Source organism: Vanessa cardui, chromosome 22 (genome assembly GCF_905220365.1).
Source record: "Vanessa cardui chromosome 22, ilVanCard2.1, whole genome shotgun sequence".
NCBI lineage: Eukaryota > Metazoa > Arthropoda > Insecta > Lepidoptera > Nymphalidae > Vanessa > Vanessa cardui.
In genome coordinates, this window is record NC_061144.1 from 809,604 (window position 1) to 836,003 (window position 26,400).

Below are 26,400 nucleotides of genomic sequence, written 5' to 3' on the forward strand. Positions count from 1 at the left end.
AAGTAATAGGCTATTTGACTGGTTTTAAAAATTCATTTTATATTATTTAGTAGAGTTTAAGGAACCCAGTAAAAGTTGTTTTTTTTATTTCTAGTACATATTTGCCGAAAAATATCATATTAAAAATTCCATATTTAAATAACGCGCGAAAATGCTACTTGGACAATATGGCGCTGCAATGGGGTCGGTGACGTCACTTTGCTGTATTTTAATCTGTGGTACATATAGTAGAAAAGCAAAGTTTACAAGAAAATGACTTCATCATTAGCCCGGCCGATCAGGAGCGTTTTGTGTCACGTGACAAATGTTTGAAAAAATACATTTTTATTTATTGATTTTTGAATAAATTAAGTATTATTTTCAAGTTTCGTTAGTAAATAACCATTTTTAAACTCACAATATACACTGATTACAATAATTCACAATTTATTTTTCGCATTGTCAAATAGCCTATTATAATTACAAAAAACATACTTTAAACATTATATTTTGATCAACTCACTAGAATTTATATCACAGATATCTTAGCTTCATTAGAGAAAAACAATAAATAAAAATCTCACTTAGCAGATATTGGTGGGTTTAGATCCTCCTTTTCGGCGGCGACTGCGAGCATCTGCGCGATCACTTTGACAGCTTGAAACCTTTGTATTGCCATCTTCTCTGTTATGTTTTGCTGTTAAAAAAAAAAAACATTTTCATTTTCAAATACTTTCACAAATTTAAATTTAGCTCGTAAAGTAAAGCTACATATATACTCAACAAAAAAAATACATTGATTGCCATCGGAACGGATGAGTAAGGGAATAGAGAAAACACTTGTATTCGCGTAATTATACTCTCGCGAATACAAGTGTGAGAAAACACTTGTATTTGCGAGAGTCGAGATGGCCCAGTGGTTAGAACGCGTGCATCTTAACCGATGATAGCGGGTTCAACCCCAGGCAAGCACCTCTGATTCATGTGCTTTATTTGTCTTTATAATTTAACTCGTGCTCAGCGGTGAAGGAAAACATCGTGAGGAAACCTGCATGTGACAAATTTCATAGAAATTGTGCCACATGTGTATTCCACCAACCCGCATTGGAACCGCGTGGTGGAATATGTTCCAAACCTTCTCCTCAAAGCGAGAGGAGGCCTTTAGCCCAGCAGTGGGAATTTACAGGCTGTTGTTGTTGTTGTATTCGCGAACAAGCACCTTCATTGCAATAAAAGAGTAACTACTAAGCTTCTTGCCGGTCCTTCTCGGTAGAATCTACATTCAGAACCGGCGGTACCTTCACTTAATATAATTGCATGTCTAGCTACTTATCTGCTAACCCTACTTGAATAAATTATATTTTGACTCGATTTGATTAGGGGCCGTCCATATATTACGTCATTAAATTAGGGGGGGGGGGTGTTGGTCTGCGGATGACGGTAAATGATAGATTGGAGGGGGGGGGGTTATTTATTTATAGTTTATTGTTCACGTACAAAAAGATTTCTACAAAGAAATTTCTTCCAGCACACCTAGAAAGTGAGACTGCAAATGACTTTATAACAACCTATTTTTCTCAAATCTGCAATGTTTTAATTTCGTCAAACTGGTAATGACGTCAATTTTAGGAGAAGGGGGGGGGTCATTAAGAAATGACGTATGATCGTAGGGGGGGGGGGCGGTCTAAAGTCTGAAAAAAATCGATGACGTAATATATGGACGGCCCCTTACTTGATAACTACTACTAATACAGATCTTCTATTACTAATTACGGGCATTCAATTCATTTAAAACAAAGAAACATCATGATTACCTTTTCAAACTTCTCCATTATTCTGTACAACTCGTTCATCTGTTTCTCCAAGTATGGCAAGTCCAAATCAACCTTAGTATTCCTGTCGCTTCTGCCACTACCGCGACTCATATCACTCATCGAACTACAAACCGAACTAGCCTTATTCAACGTCGGCTTATCTTCTGCGTTCTTCTTCTTCTTATTCTTCTTCTTAGTTTCCTTCTCAGGTTCTTCTGGGCTTTTTTCTGGCTGATTGCTCGTATGTGGTTCTTCGGGTTTAACTGGTGAATCTTTTACTTCTCTATTGACATTGGCCTCGTTGTTTGAATTGACATCGCTGTTGCCCTTCTTATTTTTACCTTTCTCTTTCTTCTGTTCTGCATCAAAATCACCATTGACCGCTTTACCCTTCTTCTTCTTGCCGGTCTTCTCTTCTTCGTTTTCGACGCCGTTCATGTGGTTCTTGGTGTCGCGTAGCAATGGAGCGATGATGTTTCTTATGGAGCTTATGACGCGATATACTTTGCTCGTTACCGGATTCAGGAATGTGTCGAGAGTTGTTATGTTGTCATCGAATATTGGATTTGAATGCCCCCTGTGGGATAATAATCAATTTGCATTTATTAATTTATATCTAATTTCACATAACTCGAGTAAGATAAGAGTCGAGATGGCCCAGTGGTTAGAACGCGTGCATCTTAACCGATGATTGCGGGTTCAAACCCAGGGAAGCACCGCTGATTCATGTGCTTAATTTGTCTTTATAATTCATCTCGTGCTCAGCGGTGAAGGAAAACATCGTGAGGAAACCTGCATGTGACAAATTTCATAGAAATTCTGCCTCATGTGTATTCCACCAACCCGCATTGGAACAGCGTGGTGGAATATGTTCCAAACCTTCTCCTTAAAGGGAGAGGAGGCCTTTAGCCCAGCAGTGGGAATTTAAAGGCTGTTGTTGTTGTTGTTCACATAAATAACATAACTGTATTTCTAAACGTTGCATAAGAGTAACTACAGAGTTTCTTGGCGTTTTTTCTCGGTAGAATCTATTCGTCGAACCGGTGGTAGCTTCACTTAATATAGTTGATAAATGACGATTCAAAAGTGCTTCTAAAAGCCTACTTGAATAAAGTATATTTTTATTTTGATCAACTAATTAGTTGAACTCAAAACAAAAAAATATACCCCAACATTTGTACAAAATAAAGTTATCATCTAACTAAAACACTTGACTAACAAACAAATATATGTTATTCAGTGTTAAAACTATTATATAAACTCTTACGCAGCGAGTAATTTCTGCTTCAACTTCCTAGCCTTCTTCTTAATCGCCTTCTGTTTCTCTCTCTCCTTCCTCTCTTGATCCTGTCTGCCAGTTTCTTCTTCCACTTCTTTAGGTATTTGATCTTGACTCTCTGACGTTGTCTGATAAATAAATGTTTATTTAAGGCACTTATGGACTACAGTTTACTTACAATAAGTTAATAAATACCAAGAATTTTATCATACTCATCAGCATATAAATTTATTGTTATGAAGAAAGATAAACTAATAAAAATTTAAGATTTTAAATTAACATCGTTATTTTTATTATTAAAGTTATTAATTTCGAGATATTTACCATGTTTTTTTTATTTTTGTTCGATATTTGTCGAATGTCGAATGTACATAAAATAATTATAACTAGTGACGATGGTAGGGGTGAAAGTGACAATAGTAGTGGTGACCGGTGTTTACGCAGCAAACGTACGAGAAAGGAGAAAGAGAAAGGTAGTCCGATATGGACACTTCTGACGACCTCCATGGTCGAGTGGTGTGTACACCGGTTTTCATGGGTACGCCACTCTGAGGTCCCGGGTTCGATTCCCGGCCGAGTCGATGTAGATTACCATTAGTTTTCTATGTTGTCTTGGGTCTGGGTGTTTGTGGTACCGTCGTTACTTCTGATGTTCCATAACACAAGTGCTTCAGCTACTTACATTGGGATCAGAGTAATGTATGTGATGTTGTCTCATATTTATTTATTTATCTACCCGAAAACTTCAGTCTCGTGAACAAGACATTCGTAGACAATGTCGAAATATCGAGCTCCACCGAACAAAAATAAAAAACAAGGTAAATATCCCGAAATTTATAACTTTAATAATAATAATAAAAATTTGTTACTACTTTTATCTCCAAGCAAAAAATGACTTTATACCTTATAGAATAGAGTTAAATTTATTCTGTGAAATATGCAATGTCTTACGGCTTGTCGCGGTCCGGTGGCTTTTTCTCTAATCGCTTGCAGATGTGACTCGAGCCTTTGCTGACTTGCGTCTTGCTTGTCTCGTATCCTGGACCTCAGAGCGTCTGCCTCTAATTCTGCAGCAGCGGCTAAAGCTGACAGGCGGGACTTTACACCTTCAGCCTATAGAAATAAAGATAAGTTTAAAATGACAAGGTAATATAGAGAGAAGAGGAGATAAGATATATCTCAATCATTGATTTTATTTCCAACCTTCCCTTTATATTGTCATGACAATGGTATTTTTTATACATTAACGACTACAGTATATATATAGTAATAATTTGTGCAGATTGAGATATTATATTTTATATATTATTTTTATTAAATTCCATAATTGATTTGACTTTTTCCTTGTTTATTATAGTTTGTAAAAATATGTAATAAAATTGTTTTTGTTGACCTTACCTCAATACTATCCGCTATTTATTTACTTGGCAATTATTCAAAACTGAAAACGACGAGTGATTTTTGTTATCTTAACAGCAATTTCGCTTTACATGTCACAGCCCGGCTAGCTCAGTCGGTAGAGCATGAGACTCTTAATCTCAGGGTCGTGGGTTCGAGCCCCACGTTGGGCGAATACAATTTTTGCTTTTTTTTTTTTAAAGTAATTTTTTAGAACATTTATCTATTACTTTCTTTTTTTTTAAAGTAATTTTTTAGAACTTTTATCAATTAGATTCTTTTTTTTTTAAAAAAATATCAAAAGCAAAAACGCGACAAATAAAAAAAAGTTTACGGATAAAACAATCAACCAATCTATAAGCGCCGGTACAGCTGGTATAGGACGGGGGTGGTGGGGGGGGTCACCTTCTCTCTTGCGGCGTCGTCGCGCTCCTGTCGCCGCAGCTCGCGCAGCTCCTCGACGCGCGCGTCGCGCTCCTTGCGGCGCTCCAGCATGCTCTCGACGTGGAGGCGCCGCGCCGCCTCGAGCGCCTGCCGCCGCGCGCCCACAGCCGCCTCGCGAGCCGCCTTTTGCTCCTGCGACAAATCAAATCAAATCAAATCAAAGTATACTTTATTCAAGTGGGCTTTTACAAGCACTTTTGAATCGTGAAGCTACCACCGGTTCGGAAAGTATATTCTACCGAGAAGAACCGGCAAGAAACTCAGTGGTTACTCTTTTTTAACATTTAAAAAATACAACGTCATGTTAATTAAATACAATTATTTCAATTAATTAACTCCACGCTTTTTTATCATCTACAAAACCTTGTATCGAATAGTATGCTTTTTCTACCAATGTATTTTTAACAAACGATTTGAATTTACTAAACGGCAAAGTTAAAAATTTCTGCGGAATTTTATTATAGAAACGGATACCTTGCCCCAAGAAGGATCTCACACTCAACCCCCGCCACTCTCAATCCACCAACCCGCATTCGAACGGCGTCGTGGAACATGAACATTCCGAACCTTTATTTATTTATTTATTTATTTATTTAATACTTTATTGCAGCGTTTCCCATTTGCCGGGTCGCGACCCGGTACCGGGCCATCAAAATAAAATACCGGGTCGCAACATTCCTTGTTTAAAAAATAATACCTACTATCTTGTCGTCAAAAATACACAAAATTAGCTCATCAAGCAATAACTTTTTTAATGCCTTTTGTCACAACTTACAAATGTGAAGCTGGGTTTTCAACACTAGTTTACCTTAAAAATAAATACAGAAACCGACTTGAAGTGGAACCAGACCTTAGAATAAAACTGTCATCATTTTCCGCGAACTTGGATTCTTTGGTTAAAAATAAGCAACAGTTACACTCTTCGCACTAAATTTTTTGTGATCAAATAGACTATACCAAAATATTATGTTCCTAGTATCAATAAAATATTTTTACTATTAATAAATGTGTCTTATTTAATCTTAACGGAACCAGCTTGGGTTTAAAAGTATTCAGTGGGTCACGAAAGGGCTGTGGGAAAATTACCGGGCCATGGTAGAACAAACTTTGGGAAACACTGCTTTATTGCACACACAATGAAAGGACATACAAATAAAGAGAACAATTAAAACAAAGAAAAGAAAATAAGAGCGTGCAAAGGCGGTCTTATTGCTAAAGCAATCTCTAACAGACAACCTTTGGTGAAAGGATTTGCAAAAGCAGAAACAGGATAGTGCAAAAAATAAAAATATAATAATATTCATGATAAACGAAAATAATGACTTATAATATACATGCTAATATAAAATATATATAACCTACATACGTTACATATAAATATATGTATATGTATATACTCACATACATAGATACATAAAAATAAATATAAATACACACATATAACATTATTATTAGAACCTTCTCCTCAAAGGACGAGGAGACCGTAGCCCAACAGTGGAAAATTTACAAGCTGTTGTAGTTGTTGATCTTCCGGGCAGGATATATTAATTCAAATAATTGTATTAACTAACATGACTGTATTTTCTTTTAAAATGTTGAAAAAGAGTAACTATATTTATTTATTATATTTATTTAACCATTTATTAAACTTGTCAGATACATAGAAGGTGAAAATGTGTACACAGAAAAAATAAGTTTAAAAGGTATACTTATCCCTAGAAGAGATTTCTTCCAGTATACCCAAGAAAGAAGAAACATAGACAGATAAGTTAAAAGGTAGACAAGCAAAATCATACAACAGGAGAAAAGTTACAAACCAAAAAAAAAATATACTAAATTAAAACTAAATTTACAAAAAAAAAAAAATATATATATATATATTAAAATAATTATAAAATAATAAATAATGAATATATTAAAATATAAATACATATACAAACTACTGAGTTTCTTGCCGGTTCTTCTCGGTAGAATCTACTTTCCGAACCGGTGGTAGCTTCACTTAATATATTTGTTAAATGACGATTCAATGTGCTTGTAAAAGCCCACTTGAATAAAGTATATTTTGATTTTTGGCTGCTATTTCTGATATCCTGACCTCAGTTGCTCCTTCGAAAAATAATACCCATAAGAAATGGTATGAAATAAAAAAAATAGTTTTATGAAAATTATAATGAGAGTATCGATTAGAGTTGTCACTAATTCACTAACTAGTTTATGAAGTCTGTCAGCTTTAAGTAAATTTTCTGCTATTTCTGATTCCCTGACCTCAGTTGCTCCATAGGAAAATCATCTCATTAGAAATGGTATAAAATAGAAAACAGTTTTATGAAAATTATACTAAGAGTATCGATTAGAGTTGTCACTAATTCACTAACTATTTTATGAAGTCTGTCAGCTTTAAGTAAATTTGCTGCTATTTCTGATTCCCTGACCTCAGTTGCTCCTTCGGAAAATAATTCTCATTAGAAGTGGTATAAAATAGAAAACAGTTTTATGAAAATTATAATGAGAGTATAGAATAGAGTTGTCACTAATTCACTAACTAGTTTATGAAGTCTGTCGCGCCTCATCTGCCTCAGTCGCGTGGTGTGCGAGCGGCACTGTTCCAGAAACTCGTGACGTCTGTTCTCTGCTTCCAGCTGCTTAATGAAAGCTATCTCCCTTAACTTTTCTTCTTCATCATGAGCTTTGCGGACAATGTCCTGGAAAAAAAACTTTACTGATACAACACCATCAAGATATAAATCTTCACATAAACATAAAATGTGTTTATATTTTAAAAAACCTTTATTTATATTTTCAATGGTAGGTTACCTCCCAAAATAACTAGATAAATCGTTCTTTTAATCCTTATGTTTAGGAATAGTATAGCAGATGTGATAAAGGAGCCCTTTACTTGGTAGAAGTACTTTGTACCAACCCCTTATTTATCACCCAGGGGTCACCCATCAGGTGACGCATTTGGTAGTCTGCTTACTAATATAACATGACATGACATAAAAAATATACTTTATTCTGTTCCAAAAACATGCTATTCAATCGAGGGCTAAAATTTTAAAACACCCCATATCATAAAATGTTCATATTATGTGTACCTTTAGATGTTGATCACGATTTTCAGTCGCCTTCTGAAGCCTCCTCTCCATCCTTATTCTCTTCTCTTCTATCAATTGATTCTTCGCAATCTAGAATAATAACAATAATAAATGAATAATAAACATCATTAAAATTTAAAATAAACTTTTTTTTATGGTATAGGTTGGCGGACGAGCATATGGGCCACCTGATGGTAAGTGGTCACCATCACCCATAAACAAAGACGCTGTGAGAAATATTAACTATTCCTTACATCGTCAATGTGCCACCAGACTTGGGAATTAAGATTTTATGTCCCTTGTGCCTGTAGTTACACTGGCTCACTCACCGTTCAAACCGGAACACAACAATACTAAGTACTGTTATTTGGCGGTAGAATAACTGGTGAGTGGGTGGTACCTACCCAGACGGGCTTGCACAAAACCCTACCACCAAGAATAACTAGAAAAACATTCACCTTTACTTCTTCAACCCGAGCCAGAAGCTGATGAATCTTCTTGGCGCGTTCTGTTTGAAATTCTAGTCTTTGTCGTTCAGCCCTCGCTTGCTTGGCTTGGAGTCTGGAAATTACAAAAAAAGTTTTTCGACTAACATTACACAAGAGTAAAAACAATACATACATATATCAAAAAAACTTTTATTTACATTTTGAAGTCGCTAAGCTTCTGAACTATTTTTGTTGCTGTTTTCATTTTCGTAAAGTTTAGTACCCTAGAATGTAAATAAGGCATGAATAATATGTGATATTATGTGAGTTATAAGTTAGGTGACAGACTAGCGTTTTGCGAATAGGACTATGAGCGCACACAATCCGAAATACCACTACACCCTGTACAAGATAGCTCAGTCTTTTGACAGACGTATTTTCTTTCTGATCGACATAACTTTGTGACGAAAATAATAATACAAAAGTCGGCTACCGTCCGACTGATGTAACACAACAAACAATAAACAAACGTCAATTATTTTCAGTGTTTCTCTTCAAATTTTACTTTGAAGCAATAATATAATAATAGAAAAAATCTTACAATTTCTGGATAATCTTTAGAAACCTGTGTATTGGACGCGAATAACAGGCAGTAACTGCTACAAATATCGATTATTAAAGATTATTGTTAAGTTATTGTAACGAACGGTCCTTTTGGTTGGAGTCTCTTTGGCGCGTAGTTGGGTAGTTAGTTGCTTTGGCTGGTTTAACTCTTTTTAGAAAAATAAATTTAAAAAAATCTTCTCATTTGAATTACACATTCCATCGTTCTATCGACTATTATATATCATATTTTCTGTTTGTCATCACTAGCCCGTCTGTCAAAATGGTCGAGCTAACTTGAACAGGATATAACCCCCTATCCCCCCACCACACACACAACACCAGTGACGTCAAAGTACTTGTATTCAATACCTGCGCAAAGCGTCTTGGAGGCTGCCTCTACGTTTGATACCTTGTGACAATTTAGCATGCAATTGTTGCGCTCGCCCTGAAAAATATTTATTTAAAGTAATTAATTTCAATTCAATAAATAATGATTAAGATATATATAAGTATTATATTACTATTAGATTACGGTACAAGCAACGCTAAAAGTAATTTAGACTTTTGGATTTAATGATACTTAAACCAATATATCGATGTGTCGACATATATGCATGTATCAAAAGTCCTATACAGTAGTCGTTTGAACTGTATAGATGATAATATGTTACATTACAGCACCATCTAGCGACGAATTACAACAGTAAGAAATCATAAACAAAATCCATGGACCAATGACAACTTATTTGACATACAGTGACTATTTATCTGCACAAACATAACAAATCCATTTTTATACTTCAACTAAAGAAAAGTAAAGTAAAGTAACAGCCGGCAAATTTCCATTAAGGGGAGGGTTTGGAACATATTCCACCACGCTGTTCCAATGCGGGTTGGTGGAATGCACATGTAGCAGAATTTCGATGAAATTAGACACATGCAGGTTTCCTCACGATGTTTTCCTTCACCGCCGAGCACGAGATGAATTATAAAGACAAATTAAGCACATGAAACAGCGGTGCTTGCCTGGGTTTGAACCCGCAATCATCGGTTAAGATGCACGCGTTCTAACCACTGGGCCATCTCGACTTCAACTAGAAATAACACTTTACCTGGATCCCTAGCAACCAAGGCTTCCAAAACGACCAAAGTATCGACGCGCTCCGCCCACGACATCCCTGCGAGGGCTGTCTCGTATTGGTCCTCCAGGCTCGCAGCCAGCGAACCCAGGGTTTCTGTTGGACCAGCCTGGGGAGGCGGATCTTCGGAGAGTATTTCTGCGTCCGTCTGCAATTTTAACACACTTGTATAATACATTTAATGGGGTAGAATCCCCATGGAAGGAATCCCCAGGAAGTTAATAAAACATTAAAATAAAACAGATTTGAAATGTCAATTTATCTCATCTTGTAAAATATTATAAATTACTGGTACGTTTTACATATATTTTTAATATAAATTGCAAGATAACTAAAAAAAGTACATTTTTCAATATTTTTCTGCACGGTCCTCGACGTCTTTATTAATTGTGAATTGAATTTAAATTGAAAAAAAAAAACATAGAAATTAGAGTATCTGCACCGTTAATTTTGGAGCTGATAATATCAAAAGCAAGGCAAAGGAAACATGTATAGAAATGTAAAACACTTCATTTTCATTGGCATATACGATAATCAAGATACTTAATTTAAAAAAAAGAATATTACCTCGGTATCATCCGTTTCAGTGTCAATATCAATGTCTGAAACTTGTTGTAGCTCCAATATCTGTCTGTTTAGTAAATCTTCTTCTTCGCAGAGCTTCCTTTGATCAACTTCCGATTGAAAATCTAACGCCCAGCTTATTTTCCTTTCATTTTCTTCTATCTGTGACGTCATTTCCGCTATTTCAGACACCTCCGAGGGATCCGCTGCCTTTAGTATCTCATTCTGATCAGGGATTTGATCGTCATCTTCTAAATACTTAAAAGTGGATTTGAATTCCGCTTTCCACTTGTCGAAATCGAATACTTCTTCTGTACTTTCTTGAGACCTCGCTAAAGCGGTAGTAAGACTCTCTAAAGACGAATGCAGTCGATTTTTCGTTAATTCCGCATCATCGTCTTGTTGCGCGTCCTTTATCCTCTCAGCTCTCTTTGTAAGTACTTTGCTCCGAGACGATTTCGTTCTCAAACCAGTCACATCAGATTTTTGTCTAATCATTGAAGGATCTCTCGTTTTGTTTTCATAGTTTGGCTTAGAAGACACGTTTATAACCTTCTCAGGTTCTATATCATTCTCAGTCTTCTCTTCAAATTTTTCCACCATTTGGGGTTGTTCTGATTTTGCACGATCGACATTTGATACTTTAGTTTCTATGAATTCTTTAACTTCCTCTTTTGGTGATTCCAGCATATTCAAAGTTGGCAGACTTGTCGTAGCAGATGGCTGATGGAATCTGTTCGCCCAGTGCGATTTTGAATGTTTCTTTGATTCACGACTCAATCGCCTTGACTTAACAGTAAGCCAGCCTTCGTTATCATTTTTACTGCTATCGACGTTAAGCACTTCTATTGAATTGGCAACATCTTGCAAGACCTGATGATCTTCTGGAACAAGAGTTTTCAAACTCTCGCTCGATTCTATTCGTGACATATCTATCTGTGCCATTGCAGTATCACAAGTACCATAATCTTTACAATCTTTATTTTTTTCTAATGTTACATTATTTTTTTCTTTTTTATCAATTCGCTCGGCAGTCTTAAAAGTACTAGGTCTTGGAGGGCGTTTCTTAAGGACTTCTTTACCAGTTAATGGTTTTGCATCGCCAGACGCTAACTGCATATTTCTGTTTCGGTCTATCGGTCTTTTGTATAATGTACCTTTATTAGTTGAACCAGTCGGATTAGTGTCGAAAAGACTAGTGCGACCAGTTGTCAAGTTAAATGGATAACTACATTTGTTGGTTTGATGTTTCTTTTGAAATGATCGTTGAGTCTTAGGTACGGTTGAAGGTCGCATTTCCACAACAGTTGAACTTCTTGCCAATCTCGTTGGAGTTTTTACTTCTATTTTAGCTGCGTTCAATGATTTTGGTTTAGCTGCTGCTTGTGAATAAGCTGGTTTTACAGGTTGTTTGTTGTCAATGTTGGATTTAGCTATGCAGTCATTCTTTTTTAAATCATGATCTTTTTTGGTTTCATCTCCTTCGTCAGTTAGTTCTTTCGAAGACTCCTTTGCACTCGAAGGTTTACTATCTTTTTCATTGTCTTTAATTTGTATATCGGCGGTCAATCCATTTAATATATCATTTTCAATATATTCTATTGATTTCATTTGTAATTCTACTTTTATATCCTGTTTGTTTTCTTGTTTGTCAAATTCTGTTGTATTTTGAATTACTTGTAAAATTTCATCATTTAAAACTTTCAGTTCACTGTTCATTGCAGGAAATGAATCTTTTACTCTATTGAGGTTGCTGTTTTCTTCGTTTTGATCAATATTGAGAGAGTTAACATTTTCGAAAACACTACTCTGCTTGTCATTACTTCCAATTTCTTTTGTGTCTGATTTTTCATTATTTGAAGGATCGATTGTTTCAATAGCTTCGTTATAAACTTCCGAAGTATCGTCAGCACGAATTTCAATGTTATTTTTGTCAACTTCTAATTTGGGAGAGCTTTCATTTGAAATATCAGCAAAGTTATCTTCGGATTTTGTTGGAGATTCTGTGGAAAACATTTCTTTGTCGTCAATATTTTCCTTGATTATTATATCTGGAATGGCATCTGTTTTATCGTTTCCTTTCTCGATATCTTGGTTAATCATGTTTTCATTTTTCGCTTGATTTGCCGATATTTGCTTTTCTAAAAATTCGCTTTCCATTGCATTCAACTGTGCTGTAGTCGCTTTAGCTTGGCAAGAAATTTCGTCGGAAATTTTATCAGAAATCGCTACTTTCGATTTAGCATGTTTAGGCGATTTTATGATAACTTGTTTTGCACAAACATTTTGGTACTCTTTTACTGTCCCTATCTCAACAGTCGTGAGCTTCGTTTCTTGTTTGTCCGGAATGTCATCCTTACTTTTTTGCACGTCTATTTTAGGTAATTTCTCTTCGCATGTATCTTTTACATCCTTTTCTTTGATGTCAGATAACCTAGATGACTCTTTAGCAATTTTAGCTTCTGGTTTTGCGGTTATTTTAGAAGGAGCTATTTTGTTACTAAAAAATTCAATATTTGCTTTGGGACTAGAGCTAGGCTGTGCGGTTATCCTTGGACTGATTTTACCGCTTCCTGGACTGGCTTTACCGGTTAAATTGGGGCTATTTTTACCACTGGGAGTATTATGGCCAGATAAACAAGGGCTGTTTTTCCCAGACACAGATGGTGAGCTCTTTACCGAGTGAGTGCGTCTCGACTCTGGTCTTACAAAATCCGTCTTTCTTATCTCCCATGCTAAGCTCTGTGGTCTGTGTGGTGGGGGTGTATTATCGTATTCCCATTTCAGTCTAAACCATTCTCCCAAAGCTTTGAAATCACGGGTATAATTTTCGAGCACTAATATAACTTCTTGGCACTCGTTTAAGTTCTCGTGCGATTCAACAGTATTGTAAATTTCACCGACCTGGAAAAATTATTTTTATTTTTTAACAAAAACTAATATATTGTGATTTTTAAAAACCCAGATCATTAAATTGCCTGATTAAAAAATTAAGCAACTCAAATTAGTACCAGAATAAATCTATTCAATTTGATAATTTCATTCTATTAGTTTGTAAAATACTCACAGCTCTTTGCAAATCGCCAAAAAGTAAAGCCCAATAACGTGCCCTTAATTCGGATCGCTTATCACGACCAGCTGATGCGGAACGGAGACGAGACGCCCTCGGCAGCGCTCGCCGGACAGGAGGAATGGCACGAGGAGGTTTGCGGGATACCCGAGCTTCGAAAACAATTTGCAAATATAATTACAAAACCAACATCATCGTAATAAATAAACATCTTAGAAAAGTATTGTGAGCAATTTCAAGAAAAGTTTTGGTGGCAAATTACTTGGTGGTGGGGTTTGTGCAAGCCCGTCTGGGTAGGTACCACCCATCCATCAAATATTCTACCGCCAAACAACAGTACTTGATATTATTGTGTTCCGGCTTTATGGGTTGGTGAACCAGTGTTAGTACAGACACAAGGGACATAACATCTTAGTTCCCAAGGTTGGTAGCGCATTGGCGATGAAAGGAATAGTTCATGTTTATTACAGCGCCATTGTCTATTGGCGGTGGTGACCACTTACCATCAGGTGGCAGATATGCTCATCCGTCAAAAAGTTCTTAAAAAAAACGAATATATTGCACTAAATAAAATGATGATAATTTGGGCGGATCGGACTTTTAATTTAAATTCCAAAATTAGTGTCACACACAACGTTTATTAAGTAAGTGCTTACGGATCATCGTTGAAAGAAATAAGTCTATTTCAAAGAACGTTAATCATCCATATTCACTGTCCTCCCAAACCCACAAAAGTGTATCTACAGATAAACTTCAAAGTACGTAACATCGTCTATTCAACGCGAGATTTAAAACTTGAATGTATGGAAATAATTCTTAACGAAATGCACGTCTGGCTCTATTTCCTACCGCCGCTAACACAGTCCGTTTCTCCCACACCACTTTCAGGGGTGGTAAGATATTTATACTTGAACTACAGTTAATACATCATACGACACTGAAAGATTTGTGTGGTCTTCGATATGTTAGCCTTTACAAACACGAAATGATTAATTGAAACATCGTAAACATACATCAAGGGCAAGGAAAATCGATTAAAATCTAAATAGGAAAGTAGAGTACAAGGACATCAACGTACGACGATGTTATGCACTTGAAAATAGACCTAAAACTATATGGAATAAATGACTTATTACTGCGTTATTATATTACTTATTTTAATCTATAAATAGTTTTGACACTGAAGAATTTGTAATATTACGTGCTAATCACAGTAAATTCTAGACCGATTTTGGAAAATAATAAACACTCGATAGCCTGCCTATTGTGGATGGCAAACTTGGAAAATATAACAAAAAGTCTAAAATAGATTTAGCTGATACAAATTTAACGGCGATAAAATAGGGACACATATATAATTAAGATATTTTTTCAACTTTGTTATTTCAATTCAAAAATTCGGTGCTAGGCATAAATTACTTGATGTTGGTGGTGTCCGCGGTCAGTCGAAAGTAATTTCATGAATATTGGTATCAATCAAGATCCCAAGAAAGCACTTTTGTATACAAGCCAACGCTAAAACGCAATAGAAACCGCGGGCGACGACCAATCATAAAAATACATTAATAAAAAGTATAATATTTTATGTCACTTTCATTCTTCAGCATGTTGCGAGTTAAAAGATTTAGCAATTTAGATTATTCTGCAATTCAGTTAAACAAGAGCACGGGCTCTTAGTCCGAGAAGATTATATAAATATTTCAAAAATTGTAAAAAAGAAACATAAATATTTTTATTAAAATTTAGCAGAAATTCGAAATCATGAAAACTAGGCACAATGCAATCAACACAGCACATACTTATTCGATGATACCTCATCATCATCATCTCACTAACATCATAGGCAACGATGTTAGCATATAAAGAATTAGGAATTCCATATTGTTAATGCATAAGTTGCATAACCAATTAAATCAATTCTGACAACCTCGTTGGTTTAGTAGCTAGTTAAATGGCCACATATCCCAAAGACTGGGATGCGAAATTATTGGTTTTTCTGACGAAAAAATCTCAGTAATATTGTTTGTACTAATGTAATATCAGAAGTTTATCTCATAATATATAAAAACACGAAAAAAATACCGTGATTACAAAACAAATAAATGAAATACAACAGTGATGCCTAAAGTACAATTACTAAACTTTAAACAAATATGAATATACTTCAGCATCCACTAACACGAACGCAGCTAAACTAGTCTACCTACTGGGAAATTAAAAAAAACGATTCACATTTCTGCCTCAACAGACAGAATAGTCTTTTGATTAACTCTAAATAAATATGAATAATATTGAACTTGGTTTCCAAATAGAATAATTAAAATTGAAATTACATATTTAAATTAAATTAAATATTTAAACGTCGCATTTTCGAATATTATATTGATACTTGAAATCGTATTTTCATCCCTTACCTTTCTCCTCCTCCAATCCTCATTTATTTTAAAATTGTGTGTATGTTTTTCTTACTAGTTATGTGTGTATTTTCTCATTATATATGTATGTATTATTTTTACTACTTTATTATGTTTGTATTATAGTACACCTCCACCCTAAATTTATTTATTTATTATAATGTCCTATGCCAACCGGTTGCCTGGAAGAGATCGCTCTTCTAGCGATAAGGCCGCCGATTGTATACTGTATAACATTGTTTATTTTATTCTGTTTTAAAATTTTATGTACTTTGCTTGGTGTACAATAAAGTATATTTCATTCATTCATTCATTCATTCATATTTGCCGTGTATATTACATTGAAATACCTTTACAAGTTTTTAAATTTGCATGGTTATTCTTATAGTTACAATTATTTAATACGGGATATTTATTATGCTTTTTATTTTTAATTGATAGATCTCGATATTTATGTACGAATTTCTTGTTCTCGTGAACATAGTAAATATCTCGTATTATGTAGCTGTAATTGAAATAACTTATTTATCTTATTAGCAATATCCATTAAAATTGATAAATTTTCCAAAGATGTGTCAAGGTTTCCTCTTCTTTTAAGGAATAAAATTCGGGATTATTCACATGTGACTTAACGGTCACGACATTATCTGTCCTATTTTATAATATGTATGGGCTAGGATAGAGAAAGCAAATAGGCACACCAACATACATTTGAGCTGTATGTAATATCAGCCATTTCTTACATCGCCAATCCACTGCTGACATTGGGATAGAGATTGTGCCTGTATTTGCACTTGCTCAATCACCCTTCAAACCCGGATACAACAATAAGTGTTTCTGTTTGGGGATAGAATATTTAATGAGTAGGTACCCAGCCAGAAGTGTGTTCACGTGTTCTAGCGATAAAATAAATAGTGTTCACATTGATATTTAAGAAATATCTTCTAAAAGTACAGTAAAGTAACAGCCTGTACATTTCTCAATGCTGGGATAAGGCCTCCTCTTCCATAAAGGAGATGGTTTGGAACATATTCCACCACGTTGTTCCAATGCGGGTTGGTGGAATGCACATGTGGCAGAATTTCGATCAAATTAGACACATGCAGGTTTCTTCACGATGTTTTCCTTTATTATAACCATAAGTTAAGCACATGAATATTCAGTGGTGCTTGCCTAGGTTTGAACCCGCAATCATCGGTTAAGATGCACGCGTTCTAACCACTGGGCCATCTCAGCTCATATAATCTTGAAATTAATTTCAATTTATTTTTTATTATTAGCGTTAAAAAAATTGAGATCACATTAATAATCCAACAAACCGTTCTTATATACAAATAGTAATCGCCCGCGTATTCGCTCGTGTTTTAGGGTGTTATTTGTCATGCGTTACGCAATAAAAGTAGCCTTCATTGGAGTTCAAATTAGCTTCATACTAAATTACATCCAAATCGGTTCATTGGTTTAGTAGAGAAAGAGCAACAGACAGACAGAGAGTTACTCTCACATTTATAATGTTAGTTTAGCATAACTACCTACATAACGATCTCTTTCATATCGTAACAAAATTCGAAAATCTTATAGTTACAAAGTAGGACGTTAACTTATATTGTTAAGAATAAAAATAGAAACCTAGACGGCAGACAATCGATATGGCCTGCTGCAGCCGTCGGTACACGTGGCTGTGAGCATCAAATATTCAAACAGTGTATTGATTTAATAGCCATTATGTACGTTGATATTGAAAGAAATACTTCAAAGTCAAACCACTTAAAGGAAATAAGACGAAATTCGTATAACTGTTTATAAATCTATTCATTGCTCTATTCCCAGTGTAATTAGCTAAAACACTTATGTGTTATGGAAAATCAGAAGTAACGACGGTAACACAAACAACCAAGACAACATAGAAAACTAATGAACTTCTACATCGACTCGGCAGGGAATTGAACCCCGGACCTTGGAGTAGCGTACCCATCAAAACCGGTGTACACACTACTTGACCACGAACGTCGTCATTCAAAGACCTCACATTCATTTAATCAGACGAAAAACAAACTTAACCAATATAATTTAGTTTTCTATTTTTTTGCTGTTTTTACTCGTGGTCGACTCACGCACACTAACGCATCTTGCAAACACGAGCGTCTCTGACTCATACTAATGCACGCCGATTATAATTTAACGAGGATAGACGCGCTTTCATGAGTAAAGTAAAGCATGTTACACAGCTGGGCTAAGGCATTCTTTAAGAGGGCGGTTTGGCGCTTATTGCACCACGCTGCTCTATTGCGTGCTTATTGTAGAAACTCATTTAAATCACACAGAACAGTTTTCTTTTTTTTATTATTATTCTTTATTGCACAAATAAAACATGTACAAAGGGCGGACTTAACGCTATAACAGCATTTTCTGCCAGCCAACCCAGAATAGTGTAGGAGAGCAGTCAGTAGGGTGTGCACAGAAGTTAAAGAAAATTTTAAAATATATACATAGCAATTGATGCTTATAAATATATATAATAATAATACAGTACATTCTTCATCGCCAAGCACTGGGTTTGAACCGGCAATCAACTGTTAAGATGCGCGCTTTCTGACCACTGGATTAACTCCTAACATTTCGCGGGTCAAAAGATTATATAAGCCTACGATGGAGAATAGGTACCATTTAGCTGATAACATCAATAAAGTTGATCTTACATACGAAATACATCCAAGTATTCGCTATACTTTTAAAAGTCAGATAGGGATCATTTGAAATTGGAAGAGAGATCTACTTTGTTAAGATTCCGATACAATCATTACCGTCTTTACTATAAGTGCAAACGGGGCCAAGGTACCTATTCTCTGGGGGGCCACCACAGGGGAAACGGGTCATTGAAACATATGTAGAGAGTAGTTAAACAAAGATTATTTTTCGGCCATATGTAAACACTGAGCGGTAATAACTACCGTTTATAGTTTTTGATTTTATAATTTGCTGCCATTTATAGATTTATACTTTTTAGACCTTAGGGTACCGGATTGAGTCTAAAACGGCCCTTAAACAAATTTAGTATTTGTGTAAGGTCTGTATAGATTTCTTACGTATTATTTAATTGCGCATTTAAAATGCTATAATAAATAGTTGATTCAGCTTTCTTTGCATTTCTAATATATAAAAACTAATAATTCATTTGTAAATAATTTATAAACTTTAATCAAATAAAATTTCATTATATATTACAGACTAGAGCTGAGAAGAATTGGTACATGGTTTACATACCTACAGTCAGAGTAAGAAAACTAAAAGATACAACATATTTGAGAATCAAAGCTAAACTATTTATTTTGTCAAATCAGTTCACAACTACCCACAATCATATAATATTAATTAATCATTCATTACAAACATAACATACCTTCCCCTCACACATTTAAGTTATTTATTACATGTAAAGATTTGCCCAAGTACAACAATAAAATAATTTGGAAATTAATTAATTATCATTCTGTAGTATTTGGTATGCCAATTATATCCGGCCACAATTCTGGTGGCGGTATTTCAATAGGTTCATCTGTTTGTAGTGAGTCAGAGTTTGATCTAGGTGATAAAGATACAGGAGGCATGGTTCTATCTTGAGGCTCGTTATTTTGTCTAGTCGCCTCAACACTGCGAGCCAGAATTTGATCAACATGCCGACGTTGTAATACTCCGTCTTCTGTCCTCACCAGATATGAGCTGGGACCCTCTACCATCTCTACTACAGCCCTCTTCCATTTCTCACCTGGTCCATACATACGAATCAGTATCGGTTGGTCCGCTGTGAAAGCTCTTCTTGGTGAGGTTTGGGCTGCATTATCCAACTGTAACTCAGTACGACTTGGTATAGCATCTGGGTGTAAATTAGACACTGCTGTTCTGTATTTACGCCCATTTAACATCTCAGCTGGACTTTTGTTAGTAGTAGTGCAAGGTACTGTACGCAAATAGTATAAAACTCTAGGGAGTTTTTCACTCCATGATATCTCCAACTCAGACAATTTCTTCAATTTATTTTTGAAACTTTGTATACTCCTTTCAATTTGGCCATTGGTAGCTGGATGATATGGTGGAGAATACAAATGTTGTATCCCATTTTTGCTTAGAAAATTATTAAACTCTTCAGAAACAAAAGTCCTACCATTATCAGAAACTAATACATCAGGAAGTCCCTGAGATGCAAATATTTTCCTGAGAATTGTTGTTACACTGGTACTATTCATAGACGTAACAATCTCTGCTTCCAACCATTTACTGTAGCTGTCAATTAATAATAGAAAAGTTTTACCTTGGAATGGGCCTGCAAAATCTATATGCACTCTTTTCCATGGCTTTTCAGATACAACCCACGTCTGCGGGTCCCTTGGTGGGTTGTTTCTTACCGCTTGACACTGATGACATCCAGAAACTAATCTCTCTATCTCCTTATCCATTCCATACCACCAAACATATCCTCTAGCATAAGCCTTAGTTTGCACAATTCCTGCATGTGGAGCATGTAATAACTTTAACACATCCTCCTGGAGGGTTTTAGGGATAACAACTCTATTGCACCACAGTAAACAATCTTTACTATGTGATAGAGCTTCTTTGCGCTGCCAAAATGGTTGTAAGGTAGGATCGGAGTTTGAACGTGGCCATCCATGTAGCATGTTAAACATAACCTTCCGTAAAACCGGATCTTTTTTCGTCTCCGATGCTACCTTATTAGCATCTAAGTTCCAGCCATCTGGAGTCTCATCCAGTAATAAAACATCCTTGAGAGGAGCTTCCTCCACAGAAGCCGTAGGAACAGTCCATCTACTAAGAGCATCAGCATTACCAATCAACTTTCCTGCTCTGTACTTAATAATATACTGATAACAGCTTAATTTTAATGACCAACGCAACATTCTAGGTGATATCTGTTCTGGTATTGGTTTATCTGGATTAAACAAACCAACCAAAGGCTTATGGTCTGTTATAATAGAAAATTTACGACCCGCTAAATATTCATGAAACTTTGACAATCCAAATATTATTGCTAAAGCCTCCTTGTCAATTTGTCCATAACGTCTTTCATGTTTCTGCAGAGTTCTCGATGCCATCATAATTGGCCTTTCAGAACCATCATCCATTACATGTGCAATGATTGCTCCTAAACCATAATCAGATGAATCACAAATAAGGAGCAATTCTCTATCCAGCTCATATCCTACCAAAGTCAATTCCGAAGATAGAAGATTCTTAGCCGTATCAAAAGCTATTTGTTCAGGTTCACCCCAATTCCAAGGTCTCTTAGAATCTAGCAAGCGGTACAGTGGTTCCAAAAGTGTAGCCTTATCGGGTAAAAACTTTTCATAAAAGTTATACAGGCCTAAAAATGCTCGTAAAGTTTCTTTATTTGTTGGTGCTGGTTTCTCACGAATCTCCTTAACCTTAGCTGGTGCCGGGTGTAAGCCATTAGCATCAATCATATGACCAAGGAAAGTGATACTTTCAGCTGCAAATATACATTTTGATACATTCAATCGAAAACCCATATCATGCAATTTATCTAAAACTTCATACAATCGCTGTTCATGCTCTTCTTCATTCCGGCCCATAATTGCTATATCATCTAATAAACAAGCAACTCCCTCCTTATCAGCAAAGGCTGTAGGATGTCTACAGCCTTTGCTGATAAGGAGGGAGATACCCGTTGGAATATAGCCGGTGCTGCATTTACACCAAATGCTAGGCGATTCATTTTCATTAATCCAATAGGTGTGTTCAGAGTTAAAAGCATTGCTGTCTTATCATCCACTTTTAATTGTGTATAAGCTTGTTTAAGGTCTAGTTTACTGAATACACGACCACCACTCAGCTTTACAAAAGCCTCCACCGCTTTAGGAAGTGGAAAAGAATCTACATCAATTGCCGCATTAACTGTAGCTCGATATTCACCACAAATCCGTAGTGACCCATCATCCTTTTTCACAATGCGTAATGGAGTAGCCCAATTGGAGTAATTTACAGGAGTTAGAATTCCTTGATCCACCATTTTATTTAATTCTTCATTAACTTGCTGTTTTAAAGGAAACGGAATTGCTCGGGCTTTTAAAAATTTTGGTGTAGCATCAGCACGTACATGTAAAGACACCAGTGGTCCCTTATATTCTCCTAATTCACTAGCAAATAATCCAGGAAACTGATTCACTAAATTTGTTATCTTATCTTCAGACCAACAAAGTCCAACAATATCAATATTTAATCCATGAAACCAATTCCGACCTAAGAGACTAGGTCCTTTGCCCGAAACCACTATCAAGTCACATCGAGCTTCCTTAGCACCCAACTTCACATGTACATTTACTTCACCGACTACTTTTAATGGTTCACGAGTCCATGTTACAAGTTTTATATTAGTAGCATTAAGTGAAGGAGCAATTGACCACAATTTATTGTATGTATCTTCAGAAATAATAGTTCTTGATGCTCCAGAGTCAATTTCCATAGTCACTTTAACACCTTCAATCATAACATCTGCTGTTATCGGCTGACGATAATTTTCGGAGCAGACATATATACCCATCATAGATCTATCACTGAATGTTGCCTCCTCCCCACTGTTTTCAATATTAGAGATATCCTGCGTCTTTCCAGATCGTTTATTGCATACAGCTGCAATATGCCCAAATCTCTTACAATAAAAACATCTTGCTTTTATAAATGGACATTTCTCTCCTGGCTTATGTGCACGCGAACAGTGTCGGCAATCATTGGATCTGATTTTACTAATATCCATGGGTTCTGTAACATGGAACGGAGTTTGCTTTGTCTCATTAGCATCGGGGTACAAATCAAGTAACGCCGCTTGGTGATTAAGACACGTCTGTACAGCTGTCTCATATGTTAAATCTTTAATCTTCAATAATTCACGCCTTAAGCGGTCATCACGCACACCCAACACTAACCGGTCTCTTAACTGACGTTTTAAATCCACAAAATTACATTTAGCGCCTAGTAAACTTATCGCCGAAACAAAATCTTGCACGCTTTCACTTTGTAATTGTTGACGTTTATGAAAATTTCCCGCTTGTAAAATTTCGTTAACTTCCGGCTCATAAAACTGATCCAAAACACGAAGAATGTCGCTAAAGTTCACATTCGTTGGTCGATTTGGAACCAATAGTGATGCAATTAATGAATAAGTCTCCTTCCCGCATTGGGATAAAAACAAAGAACGCGCTTTGTCAAGGTTGGTTTCTTCATAACCCGCGGCATCCAGAGCACACAATAATTGTTCTTTATAATCACACCACTTGTCCGTTTTAGGGTTAAATCGTCCGGGAAACACTATATTAGCAATATTCGATGCCATTTTCCACAAAAATTTATTAATTTTCCACAGTCGCCATTAAAAGATACAACATATTTGAGAATCAAAGCTAAACTATTTATTTTGTCAAATCAGTTCACAACTACCCACAATCATATAATATTAATTAATCATTCATTACAAACATAACAAAAACCTTCGTCAGTTTTTAAATTCATTCCTTTATCAAGTCTTAAACTCTTCGTTCCTTTTGGATCTAAACATCGAATTATTGCGAAACAACAGTCAACATGTCATTCTCGATCGGAAAAACAGATTATTGCCCATACTGAGCACACGAAAATAGATCTTAAGGTGACCAAAGAATATAAAGGGGTATGCCTATGTATTGCCTTTGGACTATAACATGGAATAATCAATAATTGGTAGAAATAAAAAAAAAAATTGGTACAGTTCGCTAGCAGTTGAGTTTCCTCGCAAAACAAATCAATCAACCAGAAATATTCGCCTTAACTAGCATTTAATTAATTAAATCGACGAATTCAAATATCATCAATAATATTATAAATCTATATTGGTGAGTTTATTTACGCTTTTGAATGTTACCTACTTAATCTATTATCATTATATTGTTGCCTGCAAGTTGTCAGGGGATACATAAAATGTTTACAAAGCCACAGGTAAAAACATATAGACATATAACACATAGTTCCCTGTTCTTCTACACCTTGAACCTTGATATGACTTGTAGTTATTTCAATAAAGATTCATTTTATTTTTTAGTTAAGCAACTAGCATAGACATAATAATAAATAAATTAAGTTTCACGTCATAGTAGCTAGTTTCTTATGAAATTATTTATTCTTTAACGAACCTACACATAATCTACACATAATCTGTACACTATTTGTACAGATTATGTGTAGATTTTTACTTTAAATATAAAATTTCAGATGTGATTGTGAAACTCCATAACATCCATGTTACAATAGCTTTGTGCAAAATAAACTCAAATATTTGTTATTCATATAAATAATTATTTTATTGCACAATTACCCATGAACAATTTATGATTTTAACATTATAGAAAATGAGATCAGTTGAAAAAGAAAATTGGAAATCCTCAATAATGTGTATGATTGTTTAAAAATTATTTATATTATATTTTTGTGGCAAATAAGAACACACAAATATGGTAGACAAAATATTTGCTTTACTCCCAGAAATAGCAAAACAGCTATTATTCATTGGAATGACTAATTTATAATGATTCATGGAACTTCTTTTAAACAAGTAGTCAGCTGATAACTTATAACACTGCAAAGTTAGCTTATGGTCACTCTTTTAACTTTGGATACCTTTACTAATTCTTTAACCCTATATATAATTACAAAAAATACTTATTAGAACAACTATGCCCTGCACAAAACACTAAAACAATTGTTTTTTCAAGGATTCACATTATGAAAATTTGTAATTGAATAGAGTCCTTATGGAAGACAAAGCCTAAAATACCTATTTTAAGAGCCTATAGAATTGTCAATAGTCATTTTCTTAAAAACAAAATATTATAGTTCATACATGTGTTGTTAGTTATTTAAGTTTATCATAATATATTAACAGGATCAGTTTAATCATTTCCTTTTATAAATAACAAATTAATTTAATATATTAATTTACATTCATATAAATCTATTGTAAATTATAAATGTTTTATTTAAAATTAATTAATGAAAAAGTTAGGCATAGTAATGGTTTGATACTTACTCAAAACATCTTACATACAAAGAAAAAATAAAACATTTTCACTTTATAATTCTTATTGGATTATACTCAACTTGAGTTCAATATCTAGAAATTAAGTTCAATGGTTTAAATTTATAAATATAATAAAAGTAAGCCTACCTTATGATAAACAAGGATTTTGGTAAAATTTAAGCTATTTTCATATGGAAATTAGAATTCAACAATAAGTAATCCAAGGCAATAACACTGAATCAGTGCCTAGGTAATATTTACAGTCGGTTTTTATTGTAACTACTTCCGCCCACGGTTGTTATCACTATCGACATAAAACATACCTACCTTAATATTAATTTATAATAAAAATGTATTGATTTACCTGGCGTATCCACGGCGACATGGAATGCCACTAGGTTCCTGGCCTCTCTGCCTTCCTCCTGCACTAGCTGCCTTACTTCTTCCATACCAAAACAACCAATAACTCTACTGGCTAACGAAAAACAAATGGTAAAACTGAACACATCGCTCTCACAAATACATTCGAGTTAAACAGTAAAATTAGATGAAAATATTGTAAAAAATATTAAATAACAAATAAACTATGAAATTATCGCTTTTTAGACGGAATTAATATCCAAAATCGAAAAAATGGAACGTTAAATATTTTCATAACAATTCGCGATTTGACAATTTGATTTGTTTTTTTTTTTTTCACTGTTCTATGGTACGCAATAGTTTAAGTTTATAAAGTCTACTATTCATAAAAATATTGATTTTTGGATTGGTAAAAACTTACTTATTATCAAAAAGTATAAATTACAAATATATTAATAAAAAAATGTCTTAAAACGTTTATTATATTTAACTTTACCATTCATTATTGTATTCGTGGTGTGAAATTGTATATTACGTGAGAGATTTTTTTCGAGTATCTGACCTAATTACATACTTAAAAATTAATATTGTTGGGTAAATATTGAAGGGTATTATGGGATCGCTTGCGAATTTTATCATATCACCTCAGCAAGTCCACCCAACGAATAAAGTATTATTTTTTAGTTGCCCACAGAACTTCGTTAATGTTTTGCTAATGGTCATGGTAC

The 26,400-nt window shown here is 34.9% G+C and overlaps 1 protein-coding gene and 1 non-coding gene across 2 annotated transcripts in view; one reads left to right on the plus strand and one right to left on the minus strand.

The window, feature by feature from the left end:
- Positions 1–25,992, minus strand: part of LOC124539475 (S phase cyclin A-associated protein in the endoplasmic reticulum) — an 85,841-nt gene extending 59,849 nt beyond the window's left edge. Inside the window, exons 1-13 of the mRNA XM_047116874.1 lie at positions 25,677–25,992; positions 13,817–13,971; positions 10,753–13,653; positions 10,159–10,333; positions 9,416–9,491; positions 8,471–8,573; positions 8,013–8,102; positions 7,461–7,619; positions 4,876–5,046; positions 4,024–4,185; positions 3,061–3,200; positions 1,794–2,370; positions 564–676 (exon numbers count right to left, since the gene is read on the minus strand). Of these exons, the coding sequence (XP_046972830.1) occupies positions 564–676; positions 1,794–2,370; positions 3,061–3,200; positions 4,024–4,185; positions 4,876–5,046; positions 7,461–7,619; positions 8,013–8,102; positions 8,471–8,573; positions 9,416–9,491; positions 10,159–10,333; positions 10,753–13,653; positions 13,817–13,971; positions 25,677–25,761 (4,907 nt within the window). The 5' untranslated portion in view covers positions 25,762–25,992. The remainder of the gene's footprint in view (positions 1–563; positions 677–1,793; positions 2,371–3,060; positions 3,201–4,023; positions 4,186–4,875; positions 5,047–7,460; positions 7,620–8,012; positions 8,103–8,470; positions 8,574–9,415; positions 9,492–10,158; positions 10,334–10,752; positions 13,654–13,816; positions 13,972–25,676) is intronic.
- Trnak-cuu lies at positions 4,571–4,643 on the plus strand. The gene has a single exon. It is a non-coding gene; the product is annotated as a tRNA-Lys (tRNA).
- Positions 25,993–26,400: the final 408 nt, after the last annotated feature.